We start from the raw sequence: 13,497 nt of genomic DNA on the forward strand, positions 1-13,497 counted from the left end.
CAACCTGTTTCACATGCACAAAGAACTCAGGAATTGGTGATACCAGGTACTGATAAGCTGGGCTGAAAAAGATTTGCAAACAGAAAGGAGGGTTGCAGGAGGAGTTAACTTTGGAGCTCCCAGGTCTCCTTTAAAAGGCATGAGCTTGGGGTTGGGGATTTAGTTCAGTGGTAGAGCACTTGCCTAGCAAGCACAAGGCCCTGGGTTCGGTCCCCAGCTCTGAAAAAGAAAAAAAAGAAAAGAAAAGAAAAAAAAAAAAAAAAAAAGCATGAGCTTCCTCTAGCAGGTATGAGCACAGCTTCTATCCCCCCCCCCCCAAAAAAAAAGCTATTCTTGGAAAAGTATAAAAAGACAGATTGCTTTGGGGAGATATCAGACTTTTGCTTTTATTTGTTTTAAAGACAGGGTTTCTCTGTGTAGCCCTTACTGTCCTGGAAGTCACTATGTAAACTAGGATGGCCTTAAACTCACAGTAGCTGCCTGCCTGTGTCCCCTGAGTGCTAAGATTGAAGGCATGTGCCACCACTGCTCAGTTAAAATATCAGAGTTGAAGGAAAAAGGTGACATCTAGAAAAAATGGTTGGAAGATTTGTATACTAAATGCTGAGATTTTCCAATCTCTTCCCCTCATCATCTCCAAGGATACTCACAGACTCACTGTGGGAAGCTGGCTAGCTTAAAAGACTCAAAGATAACGACACTCAAAACAAGCAAAAACAGCAAACCAGCTCTCAAGACTGGCAAGTTGGTTTAGCAAGTGACAGCATTTTCTGCTATGTCTGATGATCTGAGCTGGATTCTCTGGAGCCCATAAGTTGTCCTCTGACCTACACATGCATATGTGCACACATAAAAATAATAAAGATGTATCTGATGTAGAACTGAATTCATTCAGCATTTGTAAGTTTCACCTTAGTGAACACTGAATGAGAGCTACCTGTTGTGTAGTAGAACACAATTCTTTGAATTCACAAGGCCCTGAGTTTCCCAACACAACAAATACAAAACACTAAATAAAAAGTAAAACTGAGGTAGGCACGGTGACACAACCTCATAATCTTAGCCTGGGAGGCTGAAATAAAAGGATTGAGAATTTGAGGCCAGCTGGAAATGCACAGTGAGACTCTCATCTCAAAAGAAAAAAGTCATACTTCACATATTCTAAGACAAGAATAAAGCTTTTATAAAACCAGTAATGGAAGATTTTTAGAAATACTTTTCCTACATTATGATATGCAGAGAAGAAATTTTGTCTTATATAGAAAATCACATAGGAAATAAAAATTCCCAGAATTCTTTGAATCTTTTGGAGGTGGGCAAGCTATGACATTCCCCACTTAGTGAGCAGGGTATTTTTCTTTATCACTAAATACAGTTTTATGATGTCACTGTAGTGTCTGAAATTTAAAATATTTATTTCTCAGAAATTGATTATCTTAAGCTCTAAAAGATAGCCTTAATTAGGGATAGCTAGACACAACAATTATACCAGCAAAGAACTCAGCATCTGAATACACAGAGAGCAAGACCAACCCCAACAGCCTTAATTAGGGATAGCTAGATAACAACAATTTGCCAGCTCAAAAAAAAAAAAAAAAAAAAAAAAAAAAATCAGTGAAGAAATGCCTACCTACTGAGATTCAAGATTCTCATCTCAGTATTTTTACTAAAATGTAAAGTCTTACATCTAAAATCATTTGTATTAAATCTATTTGAAAGCTATAAGTACAAAACCAAACTGGGCCACAAGAAAGGTGAAAGAAGAGAATCAACTCCATAAAGCTGCCCTCTAGGGCTGGAGAGATGGCTCAGAGGTTAGGAGCACCGGCTGCTCTTCCAGAGGTTCCGAGTTCAATTCCCAGCAAACACATGGTGGCTCACAACCATCTGTAATGGGACCTGATGCCCTTTTCTGGTGTGTCTGAAGACAGCTACAGTGTACTTATATATAAAAAATGAAAAAATCCTTAAAAAAAAAAAAAAAAAAAAAAAAAGGTGTCCTCTAGTTTCCACACATGGGTCTTGGCATATGTGAGAATCCCCTCTCCTCTTCCTTCCAAACACACACACCAATAAACCAATAACTGATTAAGAAACAACAACAAGAACAAGAAGATGCTTTTAGGGAGCTGGAGAGATGGTTCTGTGGTTAAGCGCATTTCCTGTTCAGTTCCCAGCACCTATATCTGGTGGCTCACAACTGCCTGTAGCTCCAGCTCCAGGGAATCCAAAATCCTGTTCTCAGTGGGCATCCACACATGGATAGCATACATACACACATAATCCTGGTCTCAGTGGGCATCCACACACGGATAGCACACACACATAATCCTGTTCTCAGTGGGCATCCACACACAGATAGCACACATACACACATAATTATTCTTAATTCATAAACCAACAGACTAGACAACTAAGGGAAAGTATACATTTTAAGGGCAGTTGTTTAAAAAGAATTGTCTAAAACTGTGCACCAATTTGTAATGTTTCACCACAAACTTACTCAGGGGTGGAGCATTTGCTTTGCAGGCAACAAGGTCCTGGGTTTGATCTCCTGGCAGGTGTGTGTGTATAACAAAATCTACCAAAGCAATCCAACACTATCTCTGTGATCAAAGCTACCAGCCTCTACTTTCTACACACACACACACACACACACACACACACACACACACACACCCCATGAGCAGGGCTGGCTGAGATCCTCAATGGGACAATAGAGAAAGGTAGGGGAATTACTTCTTTAGGAGAAATTAAGACGCTGAATGCCATCAACACAAAGCTCTCACAAAGGCAACTTCAAAACTCTAAGAGAACTACTGTTGATGCCCTGGTCTACAAAATTTCCCAAGAAATTTACAAAGGAAGGCACATAGGTAAATTCTCTAAAAGTATGTACCTTTTAAAGATAGAAAAGGCAAATATGACCATTAATAAGAAGATGAGAAAACTATTTTTCAGGCTGGAGAGATGGCTCAGCAGTTAAGAGCACTGACTGCTCTTCCAGAGGTCCTGAGTTCAAATTCCAGCAACCACATGGTGGCTCACAACCATCTGTAATGGGATCTGATGCCCTCTTCTGGTGTGACTGAAGACAGCTACAGTGTACTTATATAATAAATAAGTTTTTTTTTAAAGAAAAAGAACAACATTTTTTAAAAAAGAAAACTATTTTTCTTTGAATATAAGATATACATATTTAAAGAGACACTGAGGTGTATAAAAACCTATAGACCTTTTACAACACTGAATGAATCTTAATATATATGAATATTAAAAATCCATTTAGATGAAGCCAAGCATAGTGTGCATGCCTTTAATCCCAGGTAGAAGGCAGATCTCTTGAGTTCAAGGACAGCCTGGTCTACATAGAGAGTTCCAGGACAGCCAGGGCCACATAAGACTCTGTCTCATGAAAAAAACAAAACAAAAACCAAATGAAAAAAATCAATTTCACTGGCAGGATGATGGGCAGATCATGACAAAACTATGTCTTATATATGCAGGAAACCATCCCTCTCAAGATTGTGAGGGATGGTAACTCTAGAACATAGTAGTTGACAACTATGTGTGTGCCCTGTCTTCTGGAGAATAAGAGTTTCCATGCACATGAGTTAATAACTCGGGTACCACTAGAGAGAGGTGGGGATTTAGTGTCAGCTTGGCTTTGGATAACTTATTCATGCAAATATTGTTTATAGGGCTGACGGTATCACTGAGGGATAAAGCACACATGCAACACATAGAAGACCAAGCACTGAACACCCAGCACTTAGAAGAGCAAGTGCACAAGCATTTTCTGGCTTTGCTACCTTGGAAGACCTAGAACTAACACTATCCAGGGCAGGTCTGGCTCTGGTATCACTGTCCACAAAGAGAGCAGGGTTTCTTAGGAAACGTGAGTCGCTCTAGGATGGTCTAAGAAACGATGGAAGTGCTCCAAAAAGGAAGTGGGTGTAGGCATGTCAGAAGATGTAGGTGTGTCAGAAGGAACCAGTACAGGACACAGGGCCAACTGAGAACTACTGTGTACTGGAATTATGTTCCTAAACAATTATAAATCTGTATGAGTCCTTAGAGATATAATGAAGTTAATGGAGAAGAAATAAATATCTCACTTATAAAAGTAGCAAATAATGTGTGTCAATACTCTGTTTGCAGTGTTAGTCCCACCCCTTCCATATGAGCTCTGTCAACCTTTCACACAGCGAGTTCTCCACACAGCATGGAAGGGGGCAGAGGACCTTTACAGAAGAGAAGCTGACAAACACCTAAGTCTTGCTGTGTACATGTCTTTGAGAATGTGTACTTAGCCATATCTGGAGGCCAAAAGTGGATAGAAGGTGTCTTCCTCAATCATTTTCCACTTGTCATTTTACTTCTGAAGCAGTATCTCTCACTGAACCTGGAGCTCATGAAATCAGCGTGGTTTCCGGCCAGTAAGTCCCCGGGATCCTCCTGTCTCCATGCCCCACTCTGGAGGTAAGTTAAGAGCAGCCTACATTTTACATGTGTGCTAGCATTCAGAACTCAGGTTCTCATGACTGCAGGGACTTTTACTGAGCCACTGCTCCAAATTGTTGACAAAGTAAGAAATACATAGCCTGGTGTGGTGGTGCACACCTTTAATCCCAGCACTTCAGGGGCAGGTGGATCTCTGAGTCAGAAGCCAGCCTGGTTTACACACTACGTTTCAGGGCAGCCAGGACCCTGTCTCAAAAACCAAAACCAAAAACAAAACCAAAAAGGAATTATGTGTTCAGAAAACTGGGTGAGAACCTAATTTACAGGCAGGGTGTACTACGTGATATCTATCACACTTGTTCTAACACTACACTTGAATTAATACAAACTGTTTTTCTACCTCCAGCAACTGTTTGCAAAGCCCAATAGATCTGATACATGTTTACCAGTTGCCAAGTTTATTGGCAACAATGACTTGAGAGGGGAGAAGACTATCTTCAATTTTATTTTCAGCACCAATCTACAACTAAAGTACTTTTTTTTATCTAAATAAGTATAGTCCTTTGTAAGAATATGGTTCTCACAAAGCAGTTGTATGTATCTAAAAATAACATCAAAATAAAGAAATCTAAGGATTCATTTTAAAGCCTGTGTAATCCCACCACTGTGAAAGCCAAAGTACAAGGGTCCAAAGTTCAAGGCCTGTCTGTGCTACAGTGAAACCGGGTCTACTGCACAACATCAAAGTCACTCTCATGGTGAGATTTATTTTTATAACTTAATATAGTATAGTGTATCTCAACTGATGTTTGAAATAAACATTTATGGGGTTGGGGATTTGGCTCAGTGGTAGAGCGCTTGCCTAGGAAGCGCAAGGTCCTGGGTTCAATCCCCAGCCCCGAAAAAAAGAAAAAAAAAAAAAAAAAACATTTATGTCCAGGACCAGCAGTGAAAAGTCCTTAGAACAGAATTCCCTAGGGCAGCTCAACTGAGTCTTGACTTTTGTCCAAACCAGGAAGTTCTGTTCTGTTTACAGAGCACAGTGATGAAGCCACTAACTCTCCCTTAACGAATGATGGCCAGTGGACCCAGCCAGAAGGCAAGAATGTGCCACAAAAAAATGACACAGAGAACAAGGCTTGCCAATTCAAACACACGGGACAATCACAGTTCTGTTGTTCCTGATATTTACAAATACTATTTCCATATTCTAGCAGGATAAAAAGAGCTCTCAAGACTGGCAAGATGGCACTAGCCACCAAGACCAATAGCCTAAATCCTATCTCTGGGGCCCACCCATAGAGGAGAAAACCAGATCCTGAAGGTTGTCCTCTGACCTCCACCTACTCCACAAAAAAATAACGTAATAAAGGACTTTGTTAAAGTTCTTGTGAAAGTAACCCCATGTGACATATTCATTTGAAATATTCCTTTCTGTATTTCACATAAAAAATGTTTGTATATGAGAATCAGCATAGCCGTGTATGCCTATAACCCCAGCACTTGGAAGACTGAGGCAGGAGGACTGTTCCAAGTTCAAGGATAGCATGAGCTACACAAAGTTCCAGGAAGTGTAAGATCCTATTGTCTCCAAATATATAAAATAAAAATAATAACCAAAAAATTATATAGTTGATCCAAAATATAATATGAATATAAATGAAATAATATGAAATAATAATGGTTATTTATTGGTATTTATGGAATGCAGGTGATAGTTTCCATAAGGTTTATTTAATATACCCTATTTAATATGTATTTGAAATACTAATATAATCCCAGAACTTAGAGGCAGGTCTGTCTCTGTTGAGTCCAAGGCCAGCCTGATCTACACAGCAAGTTCCAGAACAGCTAGGATTACATAGTTAGACCTTTGCCACCTCCTCCAAGTAAAAAAATATAAGAAATAATTTCAGGTCAGATGTGGTGGTACACACCTTTAGTACCAATTTGTGGGTGACAGAGAGTCAGAGCTCTGTAAGTTAACCTGATCTATATAGAGAGTTCCAGCCCAGCCTATCTGATAAAACAATTATAGCAATTTCTCCAAAGGCAATATACAAACAGCCAATAGACTGTACATAACTAATCATTTAGGAAACAGAAATCAATACTGCAAAGGAGATAGATGGCTTCACAACCAACCAACAGATAGCTAGTACCAAGAAACCAGAAGAGGGCTGGTTAGAGCCTGCCAGCCATGAACAGGGCCTGGCTTCCATCCCTGCACTGCAAAAAAATAAAATAAAAAAATAAAAATAATCAAACTGTTGTTGAGAGTATGAAGAAACTGGAATCTTTATACAGTGCTGCAACAATGCAAGATGGTGTGGCTGCTATGGATTACAGAATAATAGTTCTAAGAAAATTTAAAAACAGGATTACCAAACTCTCCAGGAATTACACTTCTGGGTATATTCTTATACAACTCGAAATCAAGGACTGAGAGAGATTTGTACACCCATGTTCTCAGTGTATTATACAAAAAGACTAAATATCCATCAGCAAATGAATTTATTTTTTAAATGTAGCATAGGCAGGTCTGGTAGCATCATCCTGTAACCCCAGAACTTGAGAAGTAGAGGCAGGAGGATAAGGAGTTCAAAGTCAGCCTTAGTGTGTGTGTGTGTGTGTGTGTGTGTGTGTGTGTGTGTGTGTGTGTGTGTGTGTAAAAAATGAGGTCAGGCACGGTAAAAGATTCCATCTCAAAACAAATATACAACAAAATATTGTTCAACCTTAAGAAAAAAATTCTGACACTATCTGGATGAGCCCTGATAGGCCACATGAAAAAAGAAAGCTACAAAAGGAGAAATAACTGTACTTACACTGGTATCTAATTGACAGGCTGGAACAAGCAAGGAGGAGAACTGTTTAATGGATACCAGACACAGAGTTGGTTTCATATGTGAATGCACTTAATGCTGGCTGACTTTGTACTTAAAAAAATGCTTGGGATGGGAGGTGCTCAGTGGTGGAGCACACAGTTACTCGAAATTCAATCCCCAGCACCAAAAGAGGCAAGGCAATAAAAAGTTAATATGGTATATTTTATGTTTGTTTTACACAATTCTAAACAATTTTTCAAAGATACAATTTATCTATTTTCATAAACAATGTACCATGGCTTTCACTGTGTAATCCAGAAAGGCCTGGAGGCCACCATCCTACTGCCTTAGTCTCCAGAGCACTAAATCATATGCGTAAACTAACCACTGTGTCCTGCTTCAAGATCTTTTATACATTTTCTTTGATGGCTAACCATTTGGCCACAAATACAGCAAATAATCTTTAAGACAAGACAATGTTTTTGTGACAAGACACAAAAGAGATAACCTGTGATACAACTATAACTTCTGAAACTTTATAACGTACACATGGGTACTACCTAGCCCTTCTAAGATCAAGACTTCACCAAATATACAGTTTCACCTGTTAAAGAGATGACATTATTTCCCTAATCTACCAAGATGCCTTTGCAGAATACTCAGAGAACTTAACCCAAAAAGCTATCATCCCCATGCCTGGTTTATGATGTCACCTGAAATGCTATACAAACTTAGTAGTAAGGATGGCAAATAAGCAACTTCCTCAGCCGGCTATGAGCTATGTCTAAAACAGCACATTCTGTGGTTTGTTTTTTAATGTATATTGAAGCACTGTCCATTAACATAGAACTCAGATATCTCAAAACATCTGACACAAGGTAGCAAAATTCATGATATAGAGGCAAAGATCTATCACAAATGCAGTAAGGAAAATGGATGACTAACAATTGGTATGTTCCTTGAGCTAGCCACAGCTGGGCATGAGCTTCCTAAACCTTTCTGGAACACTGTTCAATATATACTGAATATAGTCTCAGTTTTAAAATTGCAAAAAAGGAAAACCATGCTACAGGGAAGCCCAGCCTTTCAATATACTGTCAGTATACTAAATTCAAGTTGAGCATACATCAATTTAAAAAAACCCATAAAAGCAAAGGAGACAGCAGTGTTAGCAATTTTGAATGAATCATAAGGCTTTCCATTAGAGTCGCTTGGCTGGAGGACCACCTCAGATTAACAGATCAAAAGAAGTCACAAAATGGGGTTGGGGATTTAGCTCAGTGGTAGAGTGCTTGCCTAGCAAGCACCAAGGCCCTGTGTTCGGTCCTCAGCTCCGGGGGGAAAAAAATTCAGAAAGGCCTTGTGTGGCAACCCAAAGACTAGCATGTTCCTATCATTCACCAGCATTCTATAATTCAAAAGCCTTTTAAATATGTATAGTCTCTGATTACACACTTCAAAAGAGCAGTTATAGGTGTGTATATAACAAACTTCAACAAGTGTTAAAAATTATATTCTTAGGAACTACCCATAGGTAACTAAGTCACAGCTCAGCCATACAATTACGTGCCACCCGGGCATTATAAATAGCTGATAGAGGGGCTAGAGATGAAAGTGAATGGTCCTTGGTTATAGGTCCTACCTTCAACACTAAACAAAAAAAAGAAAACCAGGAGATTTGAAAATCCAATTTTACTAATGTTTGTATGTGCCTTTGTACATGCCTATGTGCAAAACCACACACACATGATAGTGAATGTACATGCCTGAGACTATGGACACATCCAAGTTTGGTTCGGAGCTCTTGGAATAGCATGAATGTATAAAGACATGCCTGCCTACAGTCATGAGTGCATAATATACATGTATACATACGTATCTGCTAATGGATACAGCCTGCCTTTGGGTCATGAGCCTCTTATATAGGTTTTCAATTTAGCAGTTTGTGAACTTGGGCAAGTCACTGAGACCCTTAGAGACTTGACTTTGCCATCTATAAATCAAGAACAAACCCTGACTCATAAAGGTGTTGTAAGGGTTCAATGAAGACAGACGTAAACCACATCTGCTGTGACTGGTACACAGTAAGTCAATACCAGCACTCCTCCTCTGTGCACATGAACACCGATCACACTTTTGTATACTTACATGGCTCTAACCTACAAGAACATGTGCCCATGTATTAACTTTTGGGAATGGATTTGTGTTTGGCAAGACTTTTCCGGCTTTGATGTTTCATGATTTCTTCTAACATTTTTTCCATGTTTTACTGGATTATTTTCTCAAACTTATTTTGTTGTTGTTGAGGCAGGGTCTTTCTGTATCTCAGGCTGGATTGCACCTAATTTGGCAATCCAGGCTAGTCTAAAACTTTCAATTTTCCTGCTTCAGCCTCCCAACTGCTAGGATTATAGAAATGAGCCACCAAGCTCGGCTAACTTAATACTTTAAAATCACCCATCTCTAACATAACCTAAATTCTGCAGAATGAAATGTATTATTGCAGTCAACCAGCATTACCCCATGGCTCAGCAAGATGGCAGTACAAAGGAAATCCAAAGCTCTTCTGCCCATCCAAATCAGGAACGAAGATTCGACACTGTAAGGTTCAAGGGATTTGTAAACACGTCGATGAAAGTCTAGTGATGTGTGTGACTCGAATTTATTAAAGCATAGAAGCACCCGGAGTCTCATCCAAGGTCACAGAATAAAGGCTGTGAAGACGTAAAGATCAGTCTGCACGGCCACAATTTGGGGCGTTTATGAAACCAAGAGACTAAAATTCTTAACTAGTCATTTTCAGGAGTCCGAGCAGAGGCGGAGGCGGGGTGGGGGGGGTGGGGGGGTGGGAAGAAGGGCGGATTACAACACAACGCTGAAGACAGCAAAACAAACCAGCAACTGACCGCGACAGGGTTAATCTGCAACACGCTTTAATCGTCCTGGTTTTATTTCTACAACGTAGTAAACATAGATGACTTAATTCACGCCATTTTAAGTCGTAAAGGCAGGATTGAGATTTTTGTATGCATGTAATACTGAAAACATTTGAAATTGACAAAACAGAAACAGTTGCCCGCGGTTCAATCAACAACTCTCTGGCCTAACTCCCACAATTACGTTATATTTTAGATTAATACCTAACGCCCCACCCCCAAAAGTCACTAAATTCCCGAGGAAACCCAGTCACACACCGGGAGGGGAAAATAATCTCTTTTCCCCAGGGCCTCAATTTACAGAATCACACAGCAGATAATAACCCAATCATCTGGATATATTTCCTCCCTAGATATGCTATTAAATCTCTTAAACGTCATTTCTAAGCGTGCAAAATACACCCGGGCACACGCCCTGCAGCTTCACTGTAGCCCTACATTTTGGGGCCTCTCCAGCCAAACATCTCCTCTTCCAAATCGATTGAAAGCTGCGGGCTCCTCTCTCGCTTCAATTTCTGACTCAAATCTTTAAAGGGAGCGAGGGGGATGGGATTGGACAGAAACGAGGCTCCGAAACCCTGAGTAATCGCACCTCGCTGCGGAGAGCCGCTTGCAGAGGTACCGGCGATTAGGATCTTTTCTTCTGAACCCATTTCCTTTACCTTTTTGGCTTAAAAAAATTTTTTTTTCTCGCCCCCTGACTTTCCAATGACACCAAACCAAAGCCGAGAAAAGGAAAAATTGATGCCTCTTGGTCGGAGCCCAAAGAGCGCCACGAGTTCAGCCTCCGGGCCCCGCCCGACCTGGGAACCCGGGTTAACGAGGTTCCGCCCGGCTGGCCCGAGCCGCGACAGGCCCAGGCCCCGGGGTCCGGCCCAGGCCCCGGGGTCCGGCCCAGGCCCGGTGCGGCCTGCACAGCCCGGGCGTCGAGTGGCCGGCGGAGGGCGGGGCGGGCTCGGGGCCGCTCACCTGCTGGTACCCAGTGCCGCAGGACGGCTCCACGGCCGCCAGCGCCGCCAACGCCAAAGCCATGGCGCAGCAGGCCTCAGGGAAGGAGGGCGAGCGAGAGAGCTGAACGAGCGCGGGTGCCGCGGCTGGGGGTCGCCGGGAGGCCGAGAGGTACGCGCCGCGGCGTGTGGATGGCCGCTGCCGACGCAGAGACGCTCTCCGCAGGCACTGAGCGCCGCCGCCGAGGCTCCGCCGCGGCCCCTGGGTAGGAGGCGGGGACGACGACGACTACGCTGCGCTGCCCCGCCCCCTTCGCTCTCTGCCCCGCCCCGCCGGGCCCGGCCGCGCCCCTCGCCCCCGCCGCAGCTTCCCCGGAGTCACTGAAGTCGTCTCCCTGCGGGGTTGAGGTTCCTTTCCGTTCCCTTTCCAACTGCCATCCTCAGACGTGAGGGGTCAGTCGGCCACAAGGCAAGGGACTCATCCCGCCAGTCAAGACCCTGAGGATGTATGTACCTTCACATTCAAATATCCTCAAATAAAGTTTTATTGTAACACAGCCTCTTCTTTCTAGTGTGGCCTGCAAACTTTAAAGAATGTGCCTTACCCTTTACAGAAAATAATTGCTGACCCTAAATCTTAGACTCAGTTATTTTCAATAGACCTTAATGTATGTAGCCGATTAATAGTTCTTCTGTTTATACAGAAACCATATTACCTGAAACAAAACTCTCCCAGGAAGTGATATGAAATTCAAAACTTGAAGGATTTCTCTAGATAGGAAGAACAAGTGCTGAGTCCATGGCAAGAAAGAGTTAGCCTTGCCAAACTCAAGAGTTCTCCTCACTTGGGTGTAGGAGTTCCTATGAGCGGCGGTTCACAGAAGTGGAAACTGCATGAGAATTCACTATTTTACTCACTGACCCTCAGCCCATGAAGGGAAAAGTTGGAATGCAAGCCTATTAAACCCAGCTTTCTGAACCATTATCACACAGTTTAAATTATAAGCTTTGTTGAGGCAAGAGTGTTTGTCTTCCATTTTCTACAGCATACTAATAGCATGTCTATATAGCAGGCAGAGGCTGTTTCTTTTTATCATATCCAGCCGTCTAGAATCGCCACTAATCACACATCCAGCAGGGATGGGGGACTGGGAAGAATCCTTCACTCTTTAAAGCATGTTATACTTTGTTTCTTTTTCATCATTTTTTCAAAGTTAGTATTCTGCACTTGATTACAACAGTAGGGCTATCTTAGCCTCTAATTTCTTAACTTTAGATATATCTTTATGTATTAGTTATGTTTTTAAAACATAGCTGCTCTGAACTACCCTAAGATTTTCATATATAGGAACACATTATAATCAATTAAAAAAAAAATACCAGGCAGCAGTGGCACTTGCAGCCCTCGAGAGTTCAAGTTGCAGATCTTTGAGTTCAAGGGCAGCCAGAGATACACAGAGAAACCCTGACTCAGAGGGGGAAAAATCTGTACAGCTGGAGAGATGGCTCAGCCATTAAGAGCACAAGCCGCATATCCAGAGGACCCAGGTTCAATCCCTAGCACCTGCATGGTGGCTCACAACCATCTGTTTGGTCACTCTAGTCTGAAGAGATCTGAGTCCTCTTTTAGCCTCTCAGAGCACTACAGGCACATGGTGCACGAACATTCATGCAGAGAAACACCCATACACACAAAATACATATTTTAATTACATTTGAGTAACATCTAGATGTATACATTTTTTCAGTCTGTTTCTGTATCCAAGTCCCTGTTTCTAAGTATTAGCACTATTTATTTACGAACAGAGAAAGGAGACAAGAGTAGAGATATGTGAGAGAGGAGACAAACTTAGCAGTATGCTGAGCCAGGGTGTCTGCTAAGCTTCTCACTCCTTTCCTGCCATTTCTTCCTTTTCCTCTTCAGTGCTGGGAACCAAAGCCAGCGCCTTGTGCATGCAAGGTGCACAGTCCGACTCAGAGCAACATGTAAAACCCAGAAAGACAAACTTTAAATGTTATTTGCTACAGCGAACCAGACAAACATAACATCATTCCATGTGGTCTTACATAAGGAAGCAGGGGGAGTCTGCTTTGAAATTTAAAAGCATATACCGTCAGTGGAAAATAGAAATCAGGCTACTCTGTCTAAATTTATAAGTAAGAAAAAATAAAAAAGCTTCTGTCTGTCCTGTCACACATGACTGTTGCAACATCTGCCACCATCTTGCTGGCTGGTTCTGAAGGAGGAGTTGCTGTCTTCCATTTCTTATTTTTCCCTTAATATCTATATGCTACTTGCATATGAGCCCAATATATAAAAAT

At 41.7% G+C, this 13,497-nt stretch overlaps 1 protein-coding gene across 2 annotated transcripts in view; it reads right to left on the reverse strand.

Moving 5' to 3' along the window:
* Positions 1-11,445, reverse strand: part of Ndfip1 (Nedd4 family interacting protein 1) — a 47,570-nt gene extending 36,125 nt beyond the window's left edge. The window contains exon 1 of one of the 2 annotated variants that reach the window (XM_032886247.1): positions 11,198-11,445. In XM_032886247.1, the coding sequence (XP_032742138.1) occupies positions 11,198-11,260 (63 nt within the window). In that variant the 5' untranslated portion in view covers positions 11,261-11,445. The remainder of the gene's footprint in view (positions 1-11,197) is intronic. The other variant, XM_032886246.1, reaches the window with a different exon arrangement.
* Between the last annotated feature and the right edge of the window lie 2,052 nt (positions 11,446-13,497).

This window comes from Rattus rattus, chromosome 15, assembly GCF_011064425.1.
Source record: "Rattus rattus isolate New Zealand chromosome 15, Rrattus_CSIRO_v1, whole genome shotgun sequence".
In the NCBI taxonomy this organism is placed as follows: domain Eukaryota; kingdom Metazoa; phylum Chordata; class Mammalia; order Rodentia; family Muridae; genus Rattus; species Rattus rattus.